The 14359-nt window shown below is 55.6% G+C and overlaps 7 protein-coding genes across 7 annotated transcripts; 4 read left to right on the top strand and 3 right to left on the bottom strand.

The window, feature by feature from the left end:
* Window positions 1-855: 855 nt before the first annotated feature.
* On the top strand, window positions 856-2095 carry BU26DRAFT_473733 (40S ribosomal protein S8-A). Its single transcript, XM_033825479.1, has 3 exons — window positions 856-1180; window positions 1234-1302; window positions 1351-2095. Exons 1-3 carry the CDS (start codon window positions 1176-1178, stop codon window positions 1880-1882), a joined length of 606 nt encoding a protein of 201 aa, XP_033692057.1. The 5' UTR covers window positions 856-1175; the 3' UTR covers window positions 1883-2095.
* A 9-nt stretch (window positions 2096-2104) lies between these two features.
* Window positions 2105-4055, bottom strand: BU26DRAFT_34651 (uncharacterized protein). Its single transcript, XM_033822388.1, has one exon. It carries the CDS (start codon window positions 3747-3749, stop codon window positions 2586-2588), a length of 1164 nt encoding a protein of 387 aa, XP_033692056.1. The 5' UTR covers window positions 3750-4055; the 3' UTR covers window positions 2105-2585.
* Window positions 4056-4696: 641 nt separating this feature from the next.
* BU26DRAFT_446272 (OSCP-domain-containing protein) lies at window positions 4697-5900 on the top strand. Its single transcript, XM_033824613.1, has 3 exons — window positions 4697-4884; window positions 4986-5303; window positions 5397-5900. The coding sequence occupies exons 1-3, from the start codon at window positions 4711-4713 to the stop codon at window positions 5601-5603; spliced, it is 699 nt and encodes a 232-aa protein (XP_033692055.1). The 5' UTR covers window positions 4697-4710; the 3' UTR covers window positions 5604-5900.
* A 549-nt stretch (window positions 5901-6449) lies between these two features.
* Window positions 6450-7845, bottom strand: BU26DRAFT_34912 (uncharacterized protein). Its single transcript, XM_033822428.1, has 4 exons — window positions 7685-7845; window positions 7025-7616; window positions 6735-6962; window positions 6450-6679 (listed from the first exon to the last, which is right to left on the bottom strand). The coding sequence occupies exons 1-4, from the start codon at window positions 7709-7711 to the stop codon at window positions 6612-6614; spliced, it is 915 nt and encodes a 304-aa protein (XP_033692054.1). The 5' UTR covers window positions 7712-7845; the 3' UTR covers window positions 6450-6611.
* A 134-nt stretch (window positions 7846-7979) lies between these two features.
* Window positions 7980-9788, bottom strand: BU26DRAFT_473723 (batten's disease protein Cln3; the record flags this gene model as incomplete). The annotated part of the gene is made up of 4 exons (XM_033825478.1): window positions 9496-9788; window positions 9322-9416; window positions 8536-9185; window positions 7980-8487 (listed from the first exon to the last, which is right to left on the bottom strand). The coding sequence occupies exons 1-4, from the start codon at window positions 9611-9613 to the stop codon at window positions 7980-7982; spliced, it is 1371 nt and encodes a 456-aa protein (XP_033692053.1). The 5' UTR covers window positions 9614-9788.
* Window positions 9789-10199: 411 nt separating this feature from the next.
* On the top strand, window positions 10200-11236 carry BU26DRAFT_513770 (uncharacterized protein). Its single transcript, XM_033827692.1, has one exon. The coding sequence runs from the start codon at window positions 10397-10399 to the stop codon at window positions 10940-10942; it is 546 nt and encodes a 181-aa protein (XP_033692052.1). The 5' UTR covers window positions 10200-10396; the 3' UTR covers window positions 10943-11236.
* Window positions 11237-11268: 32 nt separating this feature from the next.
* BU26DRAFT_575500 (Rxt3-domain-containing protein) lies at window positions 11269-14170 on the top strand. The gene is made up of 2 exons (XM_033834353.1): window positions 11269-13091; window positions 13138-14170. Exons 1-2 carry the CDS (start codon window positions 11470-11472, stop codon window positions 14069-14071), a joined length of 2556 nt encoding a protein of 851 aa, XP_033692051.1. The 5' UTR covers window positions 11269-11469; the 3' UTR covers window positions 14072-14170.
* Window positions 14171-14359: the final 189 nt, after the last annotated feature.

Here is a 14359-nt window from a genome sequence, read left to right as displayed (position 1 = left end):
CGAGGTGCCGAAGAGCTGTAGGACGAAGTAGGTTGTGTAGGATGACGAAGCTACGCGTTGGTGTAACTCAGGGCTCCGCAGGAGATGCTCGGCGTCGCATAGCGAAGTTGCAGAGTTGCAAGATCAGGCCGAACTTTCAATCCTGGATCTGAAATGGTCAGCCTGGTTGTCGTCAGATAAGCCGACGTAGGAAATCAATCAAGAGCGGATGGGACCTCCCTGCGGGTGAGAGTGAGAGGATACAGAGGCCCAGCAGGCGAGCCGTATGCGGAAACTTGTTTCCGTGGCCCGGCTGCTCTTTTGTACAGTATGTTTGCAAGCATAGCTGCAACTACCCCTGTGTGTCGTACAATTCATGGAAAGCAGCGCGGAAAAGAAGATATAGCCGAGAAAGGCGAGGCATGCGGAGACGACTCTTAAACGTAACGGCAGTACAGAAAAACGCAACAGCTTCGAAACTGATACAAACAATGCTGCACCTGTCGACCGCCGGGTAGGACATGAGCAAAATCGCTCCGCCGACGATCATTGGTGGCGCATAGGTGACTAAACACGCTCGGAGAGGTGTACGTCCCCTAGGGGTGCGCAGGCTGGATTGATCCACGTAGGAGAAAGAGGCGTCGGACCCTGTACATGAGGGCGAGAGAAAGACGGCCAGCGTGGTATACACAGGGCTCTAACAACTGACAAAGACAACAACCGGATACGCAGTGCTGAGGAGTGATGCGAGCTGGGCGCCGTGAAGCATTGAACGCACGTGCCAGCGCCAAGGCTTGACTAGCACGGAAAATTAAGCGAAAAGCAGAGCCACTATGGATTTTGAAGCTCGACCTCAAATCTCTCGTTCGACAAGCTCACACCCTCAACGACAGCCGATTGCGACAGAAGGCACCACACAGGTACGTCCACGCTACGCTGAGCCCCCTAGGCAGACACCCGACTCTTCGATGCGAGGAACCGCCGCGCGAGTTTTTCCACGTCCGACGTTATGCGACCTGGAGGGGCTTCACGAAGTCGATGTCCTGCCCGACTTCGGGTGTTCCTCCTACACGTCGCTGCGGGCAAAGGAATCAAATTCGGCGGCGGTACCTCCCTCGCCACGGTTCATGCCGAGTTGGCAGTCCTGAGAGAACATACGCTAATGAGTGGCAGCAGTCTTCTGACCGAACGCAATCATGGGGTACCTTATCTTCACAGGTCACTCTCGCACGCTCGAATGCTGACGCCTCCCAGTATCTCCCGCGACTCCCGTCACAAACGCTCCGCCTCCGGCGCGAAGCGAGCATACTACCGCAAGAAGAGGTATGCATAACCCGATCGCTTCTACAGTCATGTCTGACATGGCTTTAGGGCTTTCGAGAAGGGTCGCCAGCCTGCCAATACCCGTATTGGTGCTAAGCGTATCCATCTTGTCCGCACTCGCGGCGGCAACCGCAAATTCCGCGCCCTTCGTCTCGACTCTGGCAACTTCTCATGGGGATCTGAGGGCGTCGCCAAGAAGACTCGCGTGATCGGTGTCGTCTACCACCCGTCCAACAACGAACTCGTCCGCACCAACACCCTCACCAAGTCGGCCGTCGTCCAGATCGATGCTGCTCCTTTCCGGCAGTGGTTCGAGGCTCACTACGGTGTGTCGGTCGGCCGCAGGAAGCAGACTAAGGCGGGCGAAGAGGAGGAAAAGAAGAAGTCCAAGAGCATCGAGAAGAAGCAGGCTGAGCGCCTCAAGGCCTCAGGAAAGATCGAGAATGCGCTTGAGAGGCAGTTCGACACTGGTCGTCTGTTCGCCGTGGTCTCGTCCAGGCCGGGCCAGAGCGGTCGCTGCGACGGATACATCCTCGAGGGTGAGGAGCTCGCCTTCTACCAGCGTCTCCTCAGGAAGTAAGGGATGGTCTCGGGTAGTTCTTCGGTGCATCGGTCCGGTCAAAACGGGTGTTTATTCACATATCTGGTCTTCAATAGTGCTCCGAATGGATATGGCATAGTCATGCCGTTTCTAGATACCACGAGGCTATGAATCGTTGGTTGACTTTTCGGACGTCGTCCATGTAAATTGACCATGTCGTGATTTTAGCCCTATTTCACTGATCTGATTTACAACGCAATTTCTAGTCATGTTTCTCAAAGTTCTCATGGAACATTCGACGTCCACTTATAAAGTGTCGCCCGAGAAAGACTTGGACATTTTTACACTTTTCGAATTTCCAGAGAGTGCTAAGCTACGCCTGTGTCCAATTCAGTGAATGAATGACGTACCCTCGCGATATCCCCAATCCTAGAATTATGGCCGCAAAGAAGATATATATATGCGTCAGATGCCTATCTCAATATATGCTCAGACCTCATAGATAATATATAGTTGTGCCATCAACAGGAGGACATCGATGGACTACGAACTGAGCGATGGGTCATCCAGGACTATCCCAACACTCATGAAGCGTCGTCTAGAACCGGGACACGGACGGTGAAACGAGGTATAATTCGTGAAATACGAAGGTGGGAGCAGGGAGTCGTAAGTGAAGGCGCCGCTGAAGAAGTTGTCGTGGTTGCTTTCACCCAGAAATTGTGGCGGGGAGCAGCTCGAGCTCTTAATGGCTACCTCGCTTGAAAAGCTCAAAGGCCTCGACGAGACCGCGCTTGAGAGCTAGCCGCTTCGCGTTCTCTTCGGCGCTGTCGTTGCTCAACCCGCCTCCACCTGTGCTGCCTCGCTCCAGCTCGGAGGTGTCGTGGTACTTCTCTCCATCGAAGAGGACCCGCAGGTCCATCCAAAGCGGGACGTTCTTGATCTTGCCGGCCGAGCCGAAGAACTCCACGGCCAATGCACTGTTAAGCCGCTTGACGTACACCACCCATTTCTCTCCCTCCTTCTTGGTCCAGCGCCTGCCGAAGCCCTTCTTCGCATCTTGCACCTCGAGAATAAGAGTGAGGGTCTCTAGCGCGCGGTACGCATCCTTCAACTCTGCGTATCCGCCGTTGAGGAGCCACTGTAGCGGGTAGCAAGCGCGCACACGAATGTGTAGTTTGCGCACGAGTCGCTGACAATTGCGAGGGAAAAGAGGCACTTTGAAGTTCGCAGCCGGTGAAGTCTCCATATTCGGGCAGCCGATCTCGAAGTCATTCAGACCGTACAATACCGCTTTCGCTTCTGCATGAACTTCTTTTGAAACTCCCAGAATGCAGGTGTTCGTGTGGTGAAAGCGAGTGAAACGGAACTTATACCCGCCGACGGTGAGTTGCGGAAGAGCATACGCGATACCGGGGAGCAGCTCGCGTTGCTCTGCAGACAGATACGCTCCCTTATCGTTGTGGTACGAGGTGTGCTTTTGGCGCATGCAGATGAGGGCCGGTATGACCAGAAGAAATTCGTAAACGCGGTTGCGGACGGAGAGGGGGAGCTTCAGAAAGGGGAATGGCTCAGACGTGCAAGGTGCATCGTTGGCGATCGCGAAGCTAGGGAAGGGATCGTGTTTCTCTAGCACGGTGACCGTAGTAGAAGCGCTTGACAGCTCCACACCTGACGGACTGCTAGATCGTGCTGAGCTATCATCCGAGACCGCGACCCCGTAACAGTCGTCCCTGATCTGGAAGAAGTCGACGAGGGTCTCCTCACTCCCTTCGGTGCGTGCGAGACGTCTCGATATCGAGAAGTTGACAGCCTTGGCAAAACCCCCGGTTAGCGGAGGAGTAGGCAGTTGAGCGTGCCTATGCTCCAATGGCGGCGGGGTCTTTGGCCTCTCGATTGCTTTCGACATGTTTGACGTTCAGGGGTAACGAATCTCGTTGAACTTCAATAGCCGCGTTGATAGGTGGAGACGTTGGGTGGTGGAGAAATTTGACAATTGGGGGGTGAGTCCTGGCTTTATAAAGATATGAGAAGGTGAAGGTGGATTGATGTCTGGCCCTAAGAGCCCCACCTTCTGATTGGCGGTGACGTCGAAAGATGGAAGATTCTCAGCCATCTTGAAGTGAAGGAGGATTGACGAGTAGATGGCGTGATCGAGATGAGGACGTCGGATGAAGCGAAACTTTGAGGATAACCAGAAGGGCTGATTCAGTATGGAAAGGGTAAGAATAGAGACATCGAACGGAGTATTACGAGAAGATGGGGCTTTGCAAGGCTTCAAGGAGGACGCCGGAAGACCTTGAGGTTTGAGGATATTTGGACATTTGGGAAGAGCCGGGCAGGAAGAATTGTATTTGTGCTAGAGAAGGACAGGAACAGCCGGGATGAGGAGCGGTGTAGTCAAATTTCGTACACCATCGTCTGCGTCTCAGTCCCGCTTGCATGACGAGGTCAGTGGAGGGAGATCCTTTTCTGAAACTTCAAACATAGGAACAGACCGGATATGAAAGGTTCAGGACTATGTTGATAGCTCTATACTTTCGATGGGTATTGAACCCAATGCTCGCGGGAGCGGAAGATGTGATAGGAATAGCTATTGGGATTGGTTCAGAGATCAGCTTGGGCGTGAGTCTATTCTCCTCGCGTGGTAGATCCTCATCAGAAATACGCGGGATATGAAGACTTTGGGGTGATATACAATTGAAGCCCCAGGGCTCAGTCATCGTCAAAGTTCACGCGAACGCCATACCCGATCAGGCTAGCCTACCCTCTGCCGAGCCTCCGGAAAGCCTCAACCTCACAACCCTTCCAATCGCCGGCTATCCGCAAGATCGCAACCCCCATCCCAAGCCATCTCCTCTCCTCCCAAAATGTACACCAGCCGGGCCCTCAGCACCGCTCTCCGAGCCGGTGCGCCTCGCGCCCCAATTGCCACCCGCGTTGCCTTAACCCGGAGCTATGCCGCCGCCGCTGCACCGAGCAGCTCGTCGACGAAGCCGCCCGTTGCCCTGTTTGGCGTCGATGGGACATACGCCAGTGCTCTTGTACGTTGCAATTCACCTCTCTCTACGACTTTACGATGCGCAGACGATGACAGGAGACCCAATTGACCCCAAACCAAGCTAACACAACTTTTTCGCTCCAGTACACCGCAGCCGCGAAAACCTCCGCTCTCGAGCCGACCGCCAAATCCCTCGAAGCGCTCGCCGGCGTCTTCAAGAGAGATGCTAAGCTGGCTAGTGTGCTCAGCGCGCCTACCCTCTCGGTCTCGGATAAGCAGCAGATCGTCGCGGAGCTGCAGAAGCACCTCGGCGGCCAGGACAAGGAGGGCATCGTGAAGAATTTCCTCGAGACGCTTGCGGCGAACAACCGGCTAGGTGTGCTAGAGGGGGTGGTGGAGAAGTTTGGTACTTTGATGGGCGCGTACAGGGGTGAGGTTGAATTGACAGTTACGAGTGCTGCGGTATGTTGAATCCCATTTCAGGGAAGAGGAGGAGAGAACATCTCAATGGCTCAATTAGGGGCTGAGCAAACTTTGGCGGCTAACGTTCAACAGCCCCTCGATAACCGCACCCTCAGCCGTCTTGAATCCGCCGTCAGCAAGTCTCAATACGTTGGCCAGGGAAAGAAACTCAAGGTTGTACCCAAGGTCAACCCCGATATCCGCGGCGGACTTATTGTCGAAATCGGCGACAGGACCATCGATCTCTCCGTCTCCGCTAGGATGGCTAAGATGAACAAGCTGCTCAAGGACACTCTGTAAATATAGCAATGTCATAGACTGAGGAGCATGGGGCATCGGATGTCATTGACAGGATTGTGTATTCTAGTTAGAGGAAATGCGACTATCGATCTACTTTGTTCCCCTTCACAGCTCGCTGGCTGTTGAACTTAGACCGTTCGTCGCAGCACAGATATCACGGCTCTAGGTTTGAGCTTTGGACAGCTGATCCTGAAGATCTACGAGAGATTGAACGAGCGTGACTGTGTTTTTGCTTCCAGTCGGGTTGTTACGCCGATTGCTGATGTGTACCGGTACATGAGTCTGGGGACTCGGGGTGCGTGATAGGCCTCCAAGGCTCCAATAATATCCTTAATGTCGCAACGAAAGCGACGACGCCTCCTTACGCAGCACTATGGAACCACCCAACACCATCAATGATACCCGCACGTAGCCAGAAGTAGCTCCTGCCCACAGGATCCGCCTGTGCATGGAAGCACGCCTTCAGCTTCAGAATCCGAGTCCGACGGGGGACCCAGGTCGATAACTTGAGAGATCTGACCCTGGCCAAAGCGTATGCCCGTCTTCGACACTGTTGAACTTTCGACCATTCCCTCATCGTCATCCGTGTCAGACGGTGGGCCCAAGTCGATGACATGGGAATGCTCGTTGTCGAACGGGGCAGCCTGCGTCTGCTGGCTCTCCAGACTACAGGGAGCACCGTCATATCCACGCTGGCTTTCGAGCCCGGGCCGCGCTGTGTCCATGCTACCCGTTGCCCGTTGCAGAGATTCGACGTCTTTTTCGTACGAATTTTGTACAGCTTGGATATCCCTGATAAAAGCGCCTAGCAGTTGATCATCATTCTCATCGAACTGTTTGATAGCCGAAGTGACCGACGAAATCCGGCAACAGAGATCCTTCAGGTAGCGCTGGCGCAATGATCGCATCGCGGGTGTGGTTCCATCAGCAGGTGGTTGGGCTATGTTGTCCTCTTGAACGCGGTCTGCTCTAGCCACCGAAGAGTTTGCAGAGGGTCGATTGACGTCATCAATGAACTCCCTCATCGACTCGGCATCCTTGATCTCGCGAAATACACCCTTCTCCCTCGGGAGAGCCTAGTATGTGTTAGCTTGGTGCGTCCTAGATGAGAGTGTAGCACCGGAGGCTTACCACTTCGACTGGGTATTGAAGATTGTCGATCTCTCCGATTCTTGCAACATCCCGAATAATTGTAGGCTCGGGATTCTTGAAATGTTGATTCTTTGGTGGCGAGAAGAACTCCCAATGTTCGTGATGCCATGAAACGGCACGCTTCTCGGCGGAGCTCTTCTTTTCTCTGCTCCTTCGTGGTCTTGATGTCTTCTTCCTCTTTCTGGGTAGCGACGGCGTTTCCGAATTCTCATACTCCTCGTTAGCGCCATCGAAGGGGCGGGGAACTCGTCTGACTCTGGTAGACCGACGTTGTGACCTGACAGGCTCAGAGACGCTGTTTGGCGTCCAAGATGACGATGCGGGCTCAAGACTATGGGCCACGAGCGGATTACCCATCGCGTCCTCTTGCCTCCGCTTCACCGCAACGTCTATCTCGTCTCCTAGACCGTTCAATGGGCTACCAGAACTTTCTGACTCGCGCGTAATCTTCGTAGCTGTGACTGGCTTCGTCAGATAGGCTTGCCTTTCCTGCTCCTGAGCCTTTCCGAAGTTGATTGCCAAACCACGTCGCCCGGGCTGGCCACGGAGCGAGCGGTCCATCGCTTCTTGGGTTTCCAACACGGCGACTATGACATCGCTTGCACTCAGGTAGTATTTCGTCCCACCAACTGTACGATTGTGCCCTCGACGTTCCATAGCTTTCGTAATCCGATTCTGAAATGACGCCAGGTCGGGAACGAGAGCGGTAAGCTCGGCAAGATTGCGGAGGAGGTTCTCGCTGCAAGTGATGTTTGCTCCGGTTGATGGGCGATAAGCTTCCGGAATTGCTGCATACGGCGACACCCCAAGCTTAGAAGTAATGACGTCGGCGTAGTGGGCGCTCAATCCGGCAGTCATCCGCTGCTCCTAGTAATGCTCGATCAGATGATGTGGCTAGCGAACAGACTACCCGGAGGTCTTCTACGCACATTTCGAAAGGACGCCATGTCGTTCATACCGCCGCTTCGTAAATAGGAAGGACTGCCTGTGAGTAGTGGAGGAGGCGAGATTTTCGTTTGTTGACGGGCGGCGATGATGATTGTGACTGCCGGGTCGGGTGGGAAGCGTCATTGTTGCGCCTGCCCAATTCAACGGCAGTCTGCGCTGGCGTGTCTGCCGACGCGGTATGACCTCGGGACCCATGGAGCCAAATTTGACCACGCCCAATCTTATCCAACTGCCACAGGATGCTGCCGCGCAGGAATGAGGAAAGAATTCACTTGATCATTGCATCTTACAGTACTTCCGTCCATGATCAACCTGCCATCTGCACAGCCAGACCTCAAAGGCCATACTGACAAAACCTGCTATGCAAATTCCACCAGAATCGCTCACACTTGTGGCGCCCAAGCTGAATTCACGGTCCTCCTTTGGGACATTATCCGTGATCTCCGCGAATGTGCTGACGTAGACCAAGCCCCCTAAGAGGCCTTCCCAGAAGATGATTGCGCATACCACGTAGAAATTGGGGAGGAAGTTGAACATGGCGTGCAGGGTGAGGAGAAGCAGGTTGGCCACCTGGAGGAAGGAGGGAAAATAGAGGTGGTGGATCCTGATGAAGGGCGTGGAAGACCGGGAGATGAAGACACCGACTTGGTAGACGGCGTTGTAGGTGGAGTAGAAGGCCCTGTACTCCTGGAAGGGGCTGGATGCAAGAGGGAAAAGAAGGGTGGGCGCCACCCCTTGATTAATCGTATATTCCGCGATGTACACAAGCAGCAAGGGGAGCATGCTATTACTTGTCAGCCTGAACACCTTGCCGCTGGCCAGCATCACGTACTAGGGAAAGAATAAACCACGGCTGCGCCTCAGATTGGCTTTGAAGCTTTTCCACGGGGAACCCGTGCTCTTGCTAGTTGCGGATGCGAAGCTGCGCGCGGAGGTTGAATGTATCGAAGAAGACAATAGCCCTTCTTGCTCGTTGTTCCGCCTAATGGAGTTGACCCCCTCTTCCTCTTGTTCGTCCAAGTCTTCGATCGCCTCATACTCCGTATGCTTGCCAAATGAGGCATGTAGAGGTCCTCTGGGGAGGATTACGAAGAAGCTGAGCAGCATGATTAGGGGAAGAAAGGAGAAGAAGAGCAGGCTATTTCGCGGGCTGAACTGCAAGGTTGTTGTCGCAATCGCATACGCCCCAGCACCGATCAAGCCAGCGCCGCCAGTCCCACTGCCCCAGCTTGCAAGAGCAAAGTGACCGTAATAGTGTGTCAAGCCCAGGAAGCTGAGCTCGCCGCCTCCACTGCTTAGGCTGGCTAGTATGACGCCGCACATTTTTATCCCGATCGATTTTGCGTCCTGCAGCTGAGGAGTGAGTGCGATTATGACCATGCCGCATGCCGACAGCGTAACGAAGACGAGGATCCGGATATTGTAGGGAATTTTGTGGATGAAGTATGGAGCGCATAGTTTCGTGAGAAAAGAAGGGATGACCTGCAATGGTAGCGGTACCCTTAGCAGGCGTCTTAGATTGGGGGAGGGAACTTATAGCATGTTTCAGGTCATAGCCTACTGAGTATTCTGCAGGTAGAGCTAATGCATGGTGGAGAGTGTACCGCGACCTACGTACATCGGCCAAGAGAACGACGCCCTTGGGAACGTTGGGGCCGACAAGGTCGAGGGCTGAGGATAGGATGATGACGTAGAGGACATTGTTGATAAGACCTGGCGAAGGTTTTAGCTAGAGTGATCTCGGACTGCGACTTGGGTGCGTTAGGAGCAGCACCTGGACCTTAGGACGTACCAAATAGCCAGAAGGCAGCGCAGACTCGAGGATCAGCACCCTCAAAGATGGACTTTAAGCGGGCTCGGTAGAGGGCCCACGACGCGGCGGGAGAGCCAGGCATGGGGAGGGGAGGCATCAGAGGACAGAGGCTAGCGATGCCTGCGCGGTGACGGTCCAGGTCAGCAAATTGCTCGGGCTGGAGAGAAGAGAGCTAGCAGGTCCTGGCTGTCCTTATCCATCGAAGGCTTTTCAGGAGCAGCGTTACGAAAAGATGGCCGTACCTTGACATGGCGACTGTCTTGGGCGCGTGCAGACCGTGGTGGTGAGGCTGCGCTCGTGATCGGAAGCAACGTCAGGAAGAAGCGGTGGGGCCAGGCTTAGCCAAACTTAGATACAGTGGCCCCGGCTCAAACATAAATCTTCAGGTACACAACCGGATGCTTGCCGGGCGCACATTCTTCCCGAGCCCCTAGCTGCGCTTGCAGCCCGAAGAGCGTTTAGCCAGGCAACAATATAGGCGCTGTATGGGCGGTGGCTATAATTCGGGGACGCGGCCTTATCACACAACGACGACAGGCACTGAGGCACATGCGGGAGATGCGCCGAATTCCAGGGTCATGCGGGGCTAGTAGCTTCAGTCGAAAACGGGCTTGTGTGGCGGCAGGGATGTGTCAATCGTGCCAGGGCTGCCCGATGCGCTGCTGGTCGACTTGCATTCTCCTCATCCTCTTCCCTCTCAGCGGCCAACCGTCCTGTCCTCCACCTCGCCCACGCCCAGGGGAGGGCCGCTACCGTGCGCTAGCTCCGCTAACATGACTGTGACTCCTGCTCCTCCTCTTGCCATCCACTAGCCTTTTCCTTCGAGTCCACCGACCCTTACCGCTCTCTCGAGTCTACGAAAAACTCGAAGAAAACCACCATGGACTCTCGCCAGCCGCACCCCCTCGCACGACCGCCCGAGCGCACTCTAATCCACAATCCAAACCACCAGTCGCCTTCGCAGCCCCCGCACACGCAGCCCTTTCCCGGCTATGCTCCCGCGACCTCGCAACCGCAGCCGCCCGTCCACGTTCCTTTCACCGCCGACCCATACCCCACCTCCCGCCGCGATCCATTCCTGCCCCCGGCCTCGCAGCATGTGCGACGAAGCAGCTACGGCGTTCCTGGCGCGGAGGGCACAGCTCAGGGAGACAGACACGGTGCTTGGGGGAACATAGGTACGCTACGCGGCTGTGGCCCTCATTCTAGAACCCTCACTGCGGTGCAACACGAGAGCGATGTTGTCTTGGATGTGGCAGCATGTCTAAGACACCTGCACGGCTCACGTGGGCCTGCAAAGGGATGCGGACGAAGCGAGACAGCTGGATCTGAGGACTCGGGCCGGCGGGCGTCGCTACCTCACACTCTGTCGCAAACGTGCGGAGAAGTTGACGCAAGAAGCTCAAGAAGGACGGGGAGCGGCTGATCTCGCCAGGTCTCCGCAAACTCGCGCTGTGGTAGAGCTGCGTTGACGTGAGTAGCGCGCCCGTTGGCCCAGCCATCCACGACCGGCATCTCTGTGGCCTTGGCCCGCTCTCGTTCCTGCACGCCTTTCCTCGACCACATTGCATCCACAGCGCAGCCGGGTGCATGGGTGCGTTCGGATTCGCATCATCGCATTTCTGTCCACCCGCACGGCTGGCACGCTAAGCGACGCTCTAACTGCATTTGAACTTTACTGACGATCAACCGCTAGCCATCGCGCATGCGTCCCATCTCCACTCGCAGTCTGGTCCACCACCGCCGCCATCCATGAGCTCGTCCCAAGGCGCCTCAAACCCGTCGCCGTACGGCTACAATGCTTCGCGCAGAGGTTCGCACGGGGGTGCGAGCCCCCCAAACCCTTACGCTGGTAAAGCCCCGCGACGAGTTCCTGCCCAAAGCTTGCTTTGACTGAATATCATAGCTCCATCACACGAACCCCCTCCTCCGCCGCCCTCGTTTGCGCGGCATATGCCGCCTCCATCATCGCCGCAGCAGCAACAACATAATCATGCATCGCAGGCGCAACGAGCGCCTTATTCGATATTTGCAGGGAGTCGCGACCTCCCCGCGCTAGGACAAGCGCACCGCCCTGGGAGCAGCATGTCCATCTCATCCCTTATCGGCCGCGGTGACACAGGTGCACCCCATCAAACGTCGCAGTCACAGTTGTCACCTCCCACGAACGCGCAGTCAAACAATCACAGCATGCAGCCACCCTCACCCAGACGTGGGCTTCCACCAGCTTCACGACCGGACTACCAACCCTTTCGACGCCAGCCATCGCCCGACAGACATATGTATAGCAACAATACGTCAAGGGCGCCCGAAGGTCACTCTTACACATCCGCGTCGCCAACACGGTCGTACAGCAACCACGGCTCACCAGAGCAGAGTCGTCTCTCGCTGCCTCAGACGGCCCAACCATACAAACCCATGGTCTTCCAGGGTCAACGTCCCTATGCGTCCTCCCCAAACGATGCACACGCGCGAGATCCTCGACAACCACCTGTGAACGTGCCTCCCCGGCCGAATAGTCAACCAAGCGTTCCCCCTGGCCCATCTGAACAAGAGGGGAGGAGCGTGTATGATGCTTTGGGACGACGTACCGTCTATGGCCCACCAGAGGAAAGGCGACGGACGCTTGGGGAGTCACATCATGCGAGGCCCAATGCTGCGGAGCTACTTGGGGCCGCGCTTCAATCTTCGTCAGACAGAGACAGGCCATCCACCGTCCAACCCGTTTCCCAGTCTGCCTTCAGCCCTCCCCGCGACCATCGTGGCGTGATTGGATCTAATCCGCCTGCGCGCAGCTCCTGGCGGCAGGCCATTCCCGAAGATGCGCCCCGTGAAAGTACCGAAAGCCGAAGGGAGGAACCACCCGCACTGTATCGCGGTTACGGAGGCTACTCTGCGCCACCGCAAGGGCCTGCTCCATATGGAGGTCATCGTCCGGAAGATATGGTTCGGGGACGGAGCTTGGACCACTTAAGCCATCGCGTGGTTGAACAATACCATGCTCCTCCAACCTCAGATCCGCATTCTAATGATAGGCAAAAGTCGGAACAACTCTCTCGGTCTTTGTCGTCCGGCGGAAGCGCATACGCCGGCCGATCTCTCTACGATCAGCCGCGCAGGACGGGTGAAGAGATGCAGCACACCAAATCTTTGCTAGGCTTCGGTCCTGACGCTAACCGTAGAACAGGAAGAGCATCGCCTCTTCCACAGGCTGTTCAGGGTGCACAAGCACAGCCTTTGTCTATTGGGAAGGACCCACATGTCAAGAGCGAGTTCGGGCGAATGTTTTCTGGCCTGGGAAGCGGACTAGGGACCTCAACACCCTCAAGAGGTAGCCCAATGCCCCAAACTGCCCAAGAGTCGCTTCCACCAGGTGCAGAACTCAACGACCATCTTAGGCTGCAAAGAGTCAGCTCCCAGAACGGCAGGAAACCAAAGAGGGTTAAGGATGAGGAAAGCGTGTTTGACAGCGAAAGCATTGATGGAAGAGGGACACCCTCTGGTACGCGTGGCGCGAAACGCAACAAGCATGTGCACCCGAGCCATCATCACCATCATCATATACATGCCCATCAGTGAGTAGATTACGCTGAGTTAGTCAAAACATGTGCTAATTGGCAGTCATCATCACCACCACCCCAAGCCTGACGAAGAAATACCTCCATCGGCATCATCGACTCCCTTTGGCGGCAGACAGGCCAGCCTTCCTCAGAACGGCGCCACGCAAGGTCCCCACCACCACCATCATTACCATGGAGCGCCGCATCACCATCACCATGCTCCACGACCGACCCAAGCGGCGTTTCCATCCCCTAAGATCCCTCCAAAAATTCACGACATGCAAGCTGTTCTGGACGAAGCTGCAAAGTATCCGCGCAGACACCTTGGATCACATCTGTACGAGGCGACGACTGAACTGCCTAAACCGAATTCATGCTTAGATGATCAGTTCGGGTACGCTTCAAAACCAAAACACCTCCCTCGGTTCGAAATCAATCCAATCAACTGCACCTTTACCATCCGGGTGCCTAGGTTCCACCTGAAGCCGCGCCAAAGACAGCAAATCATTCTACAGCGCCATCTGTGGGGCGCACGTATCTATCGTGACGATTCAGATCCCATTGCCGCTGCGATGCATTCCGGCTGGATAAGGGGGGAATGGGATGATACCGTCGACATGCATCTGCTTGACCCTCGAATCACGGCGCCGAACGAGCCTAGCGATGCGGAAGACACGCTGGCCAACCCCCCCGCCGCTCCAGTGACTCCGCCAGTTGATATGGACTTGCAGATCGAAATACTGATACTTCCTCGGCTCCAGGAGTATGCGGGCACGGTCGAGTATGGTATCTCGAGCCGGAAGAGCAAGACACACGACGGGCTGAGCTTCCTGATACACAAAATCCGCTGGGTCGAGGACGGCAGTCGTGGGCAAGAGCGAACCGCGGCGGCGCTCAAGCAAAGGCTGGATGCAAGCGCTACTCTCCTCTCCTTGAAGAGTGGCGGGGAGGATCCGTTCAGAGCGGTCAATGGGACGGCGAAGTTGCACGCTTGAATTCGACTGACATTTGCCGGGGATTCCTACATGTTGCTGCAGGCATAGGTCGTCTTTTTCCCTTGGATAGTTATTTGCTCCAATGTGGCACGGCGACGTGTACGATAGGAGGCTCTTTGGTGCAATATTGCTAGATACCCATAGTTTTACGACTGTGACGGCCGTTTGCCTAATGCCGGATTGCGCCAGGGCTTTGGATGTCGGACATGGCTGGTAAAGAGAAACATCAGGTAGCAGAGGATAGCGTGGTCCACCGCCTGTCGTCGCCTACACAGTATGACACCGTCT

The sequence above is a fragment of the Trematosphaeria pertusa genome, assembly GCF_010094035.1.
Source record: "Trematosphaeria pertusa strain CBS 122368 unplaced genomic scaffold BU26scaffold_1, whole genome shotgun sequence".
Taxonomy (NCBI): Eukaryota; Fungi; Ascomycota; class Dothideomycetes; order Pleosporales; family Trematosphaeriaceae; genus Trematosphaeria; species Trematosphaeria pertusa.
The sequence above is the reverse complement of the archived record's forward strand: the minus strand, read 5'-3'. Positions and strand labels throughout refer to the sequence as shown.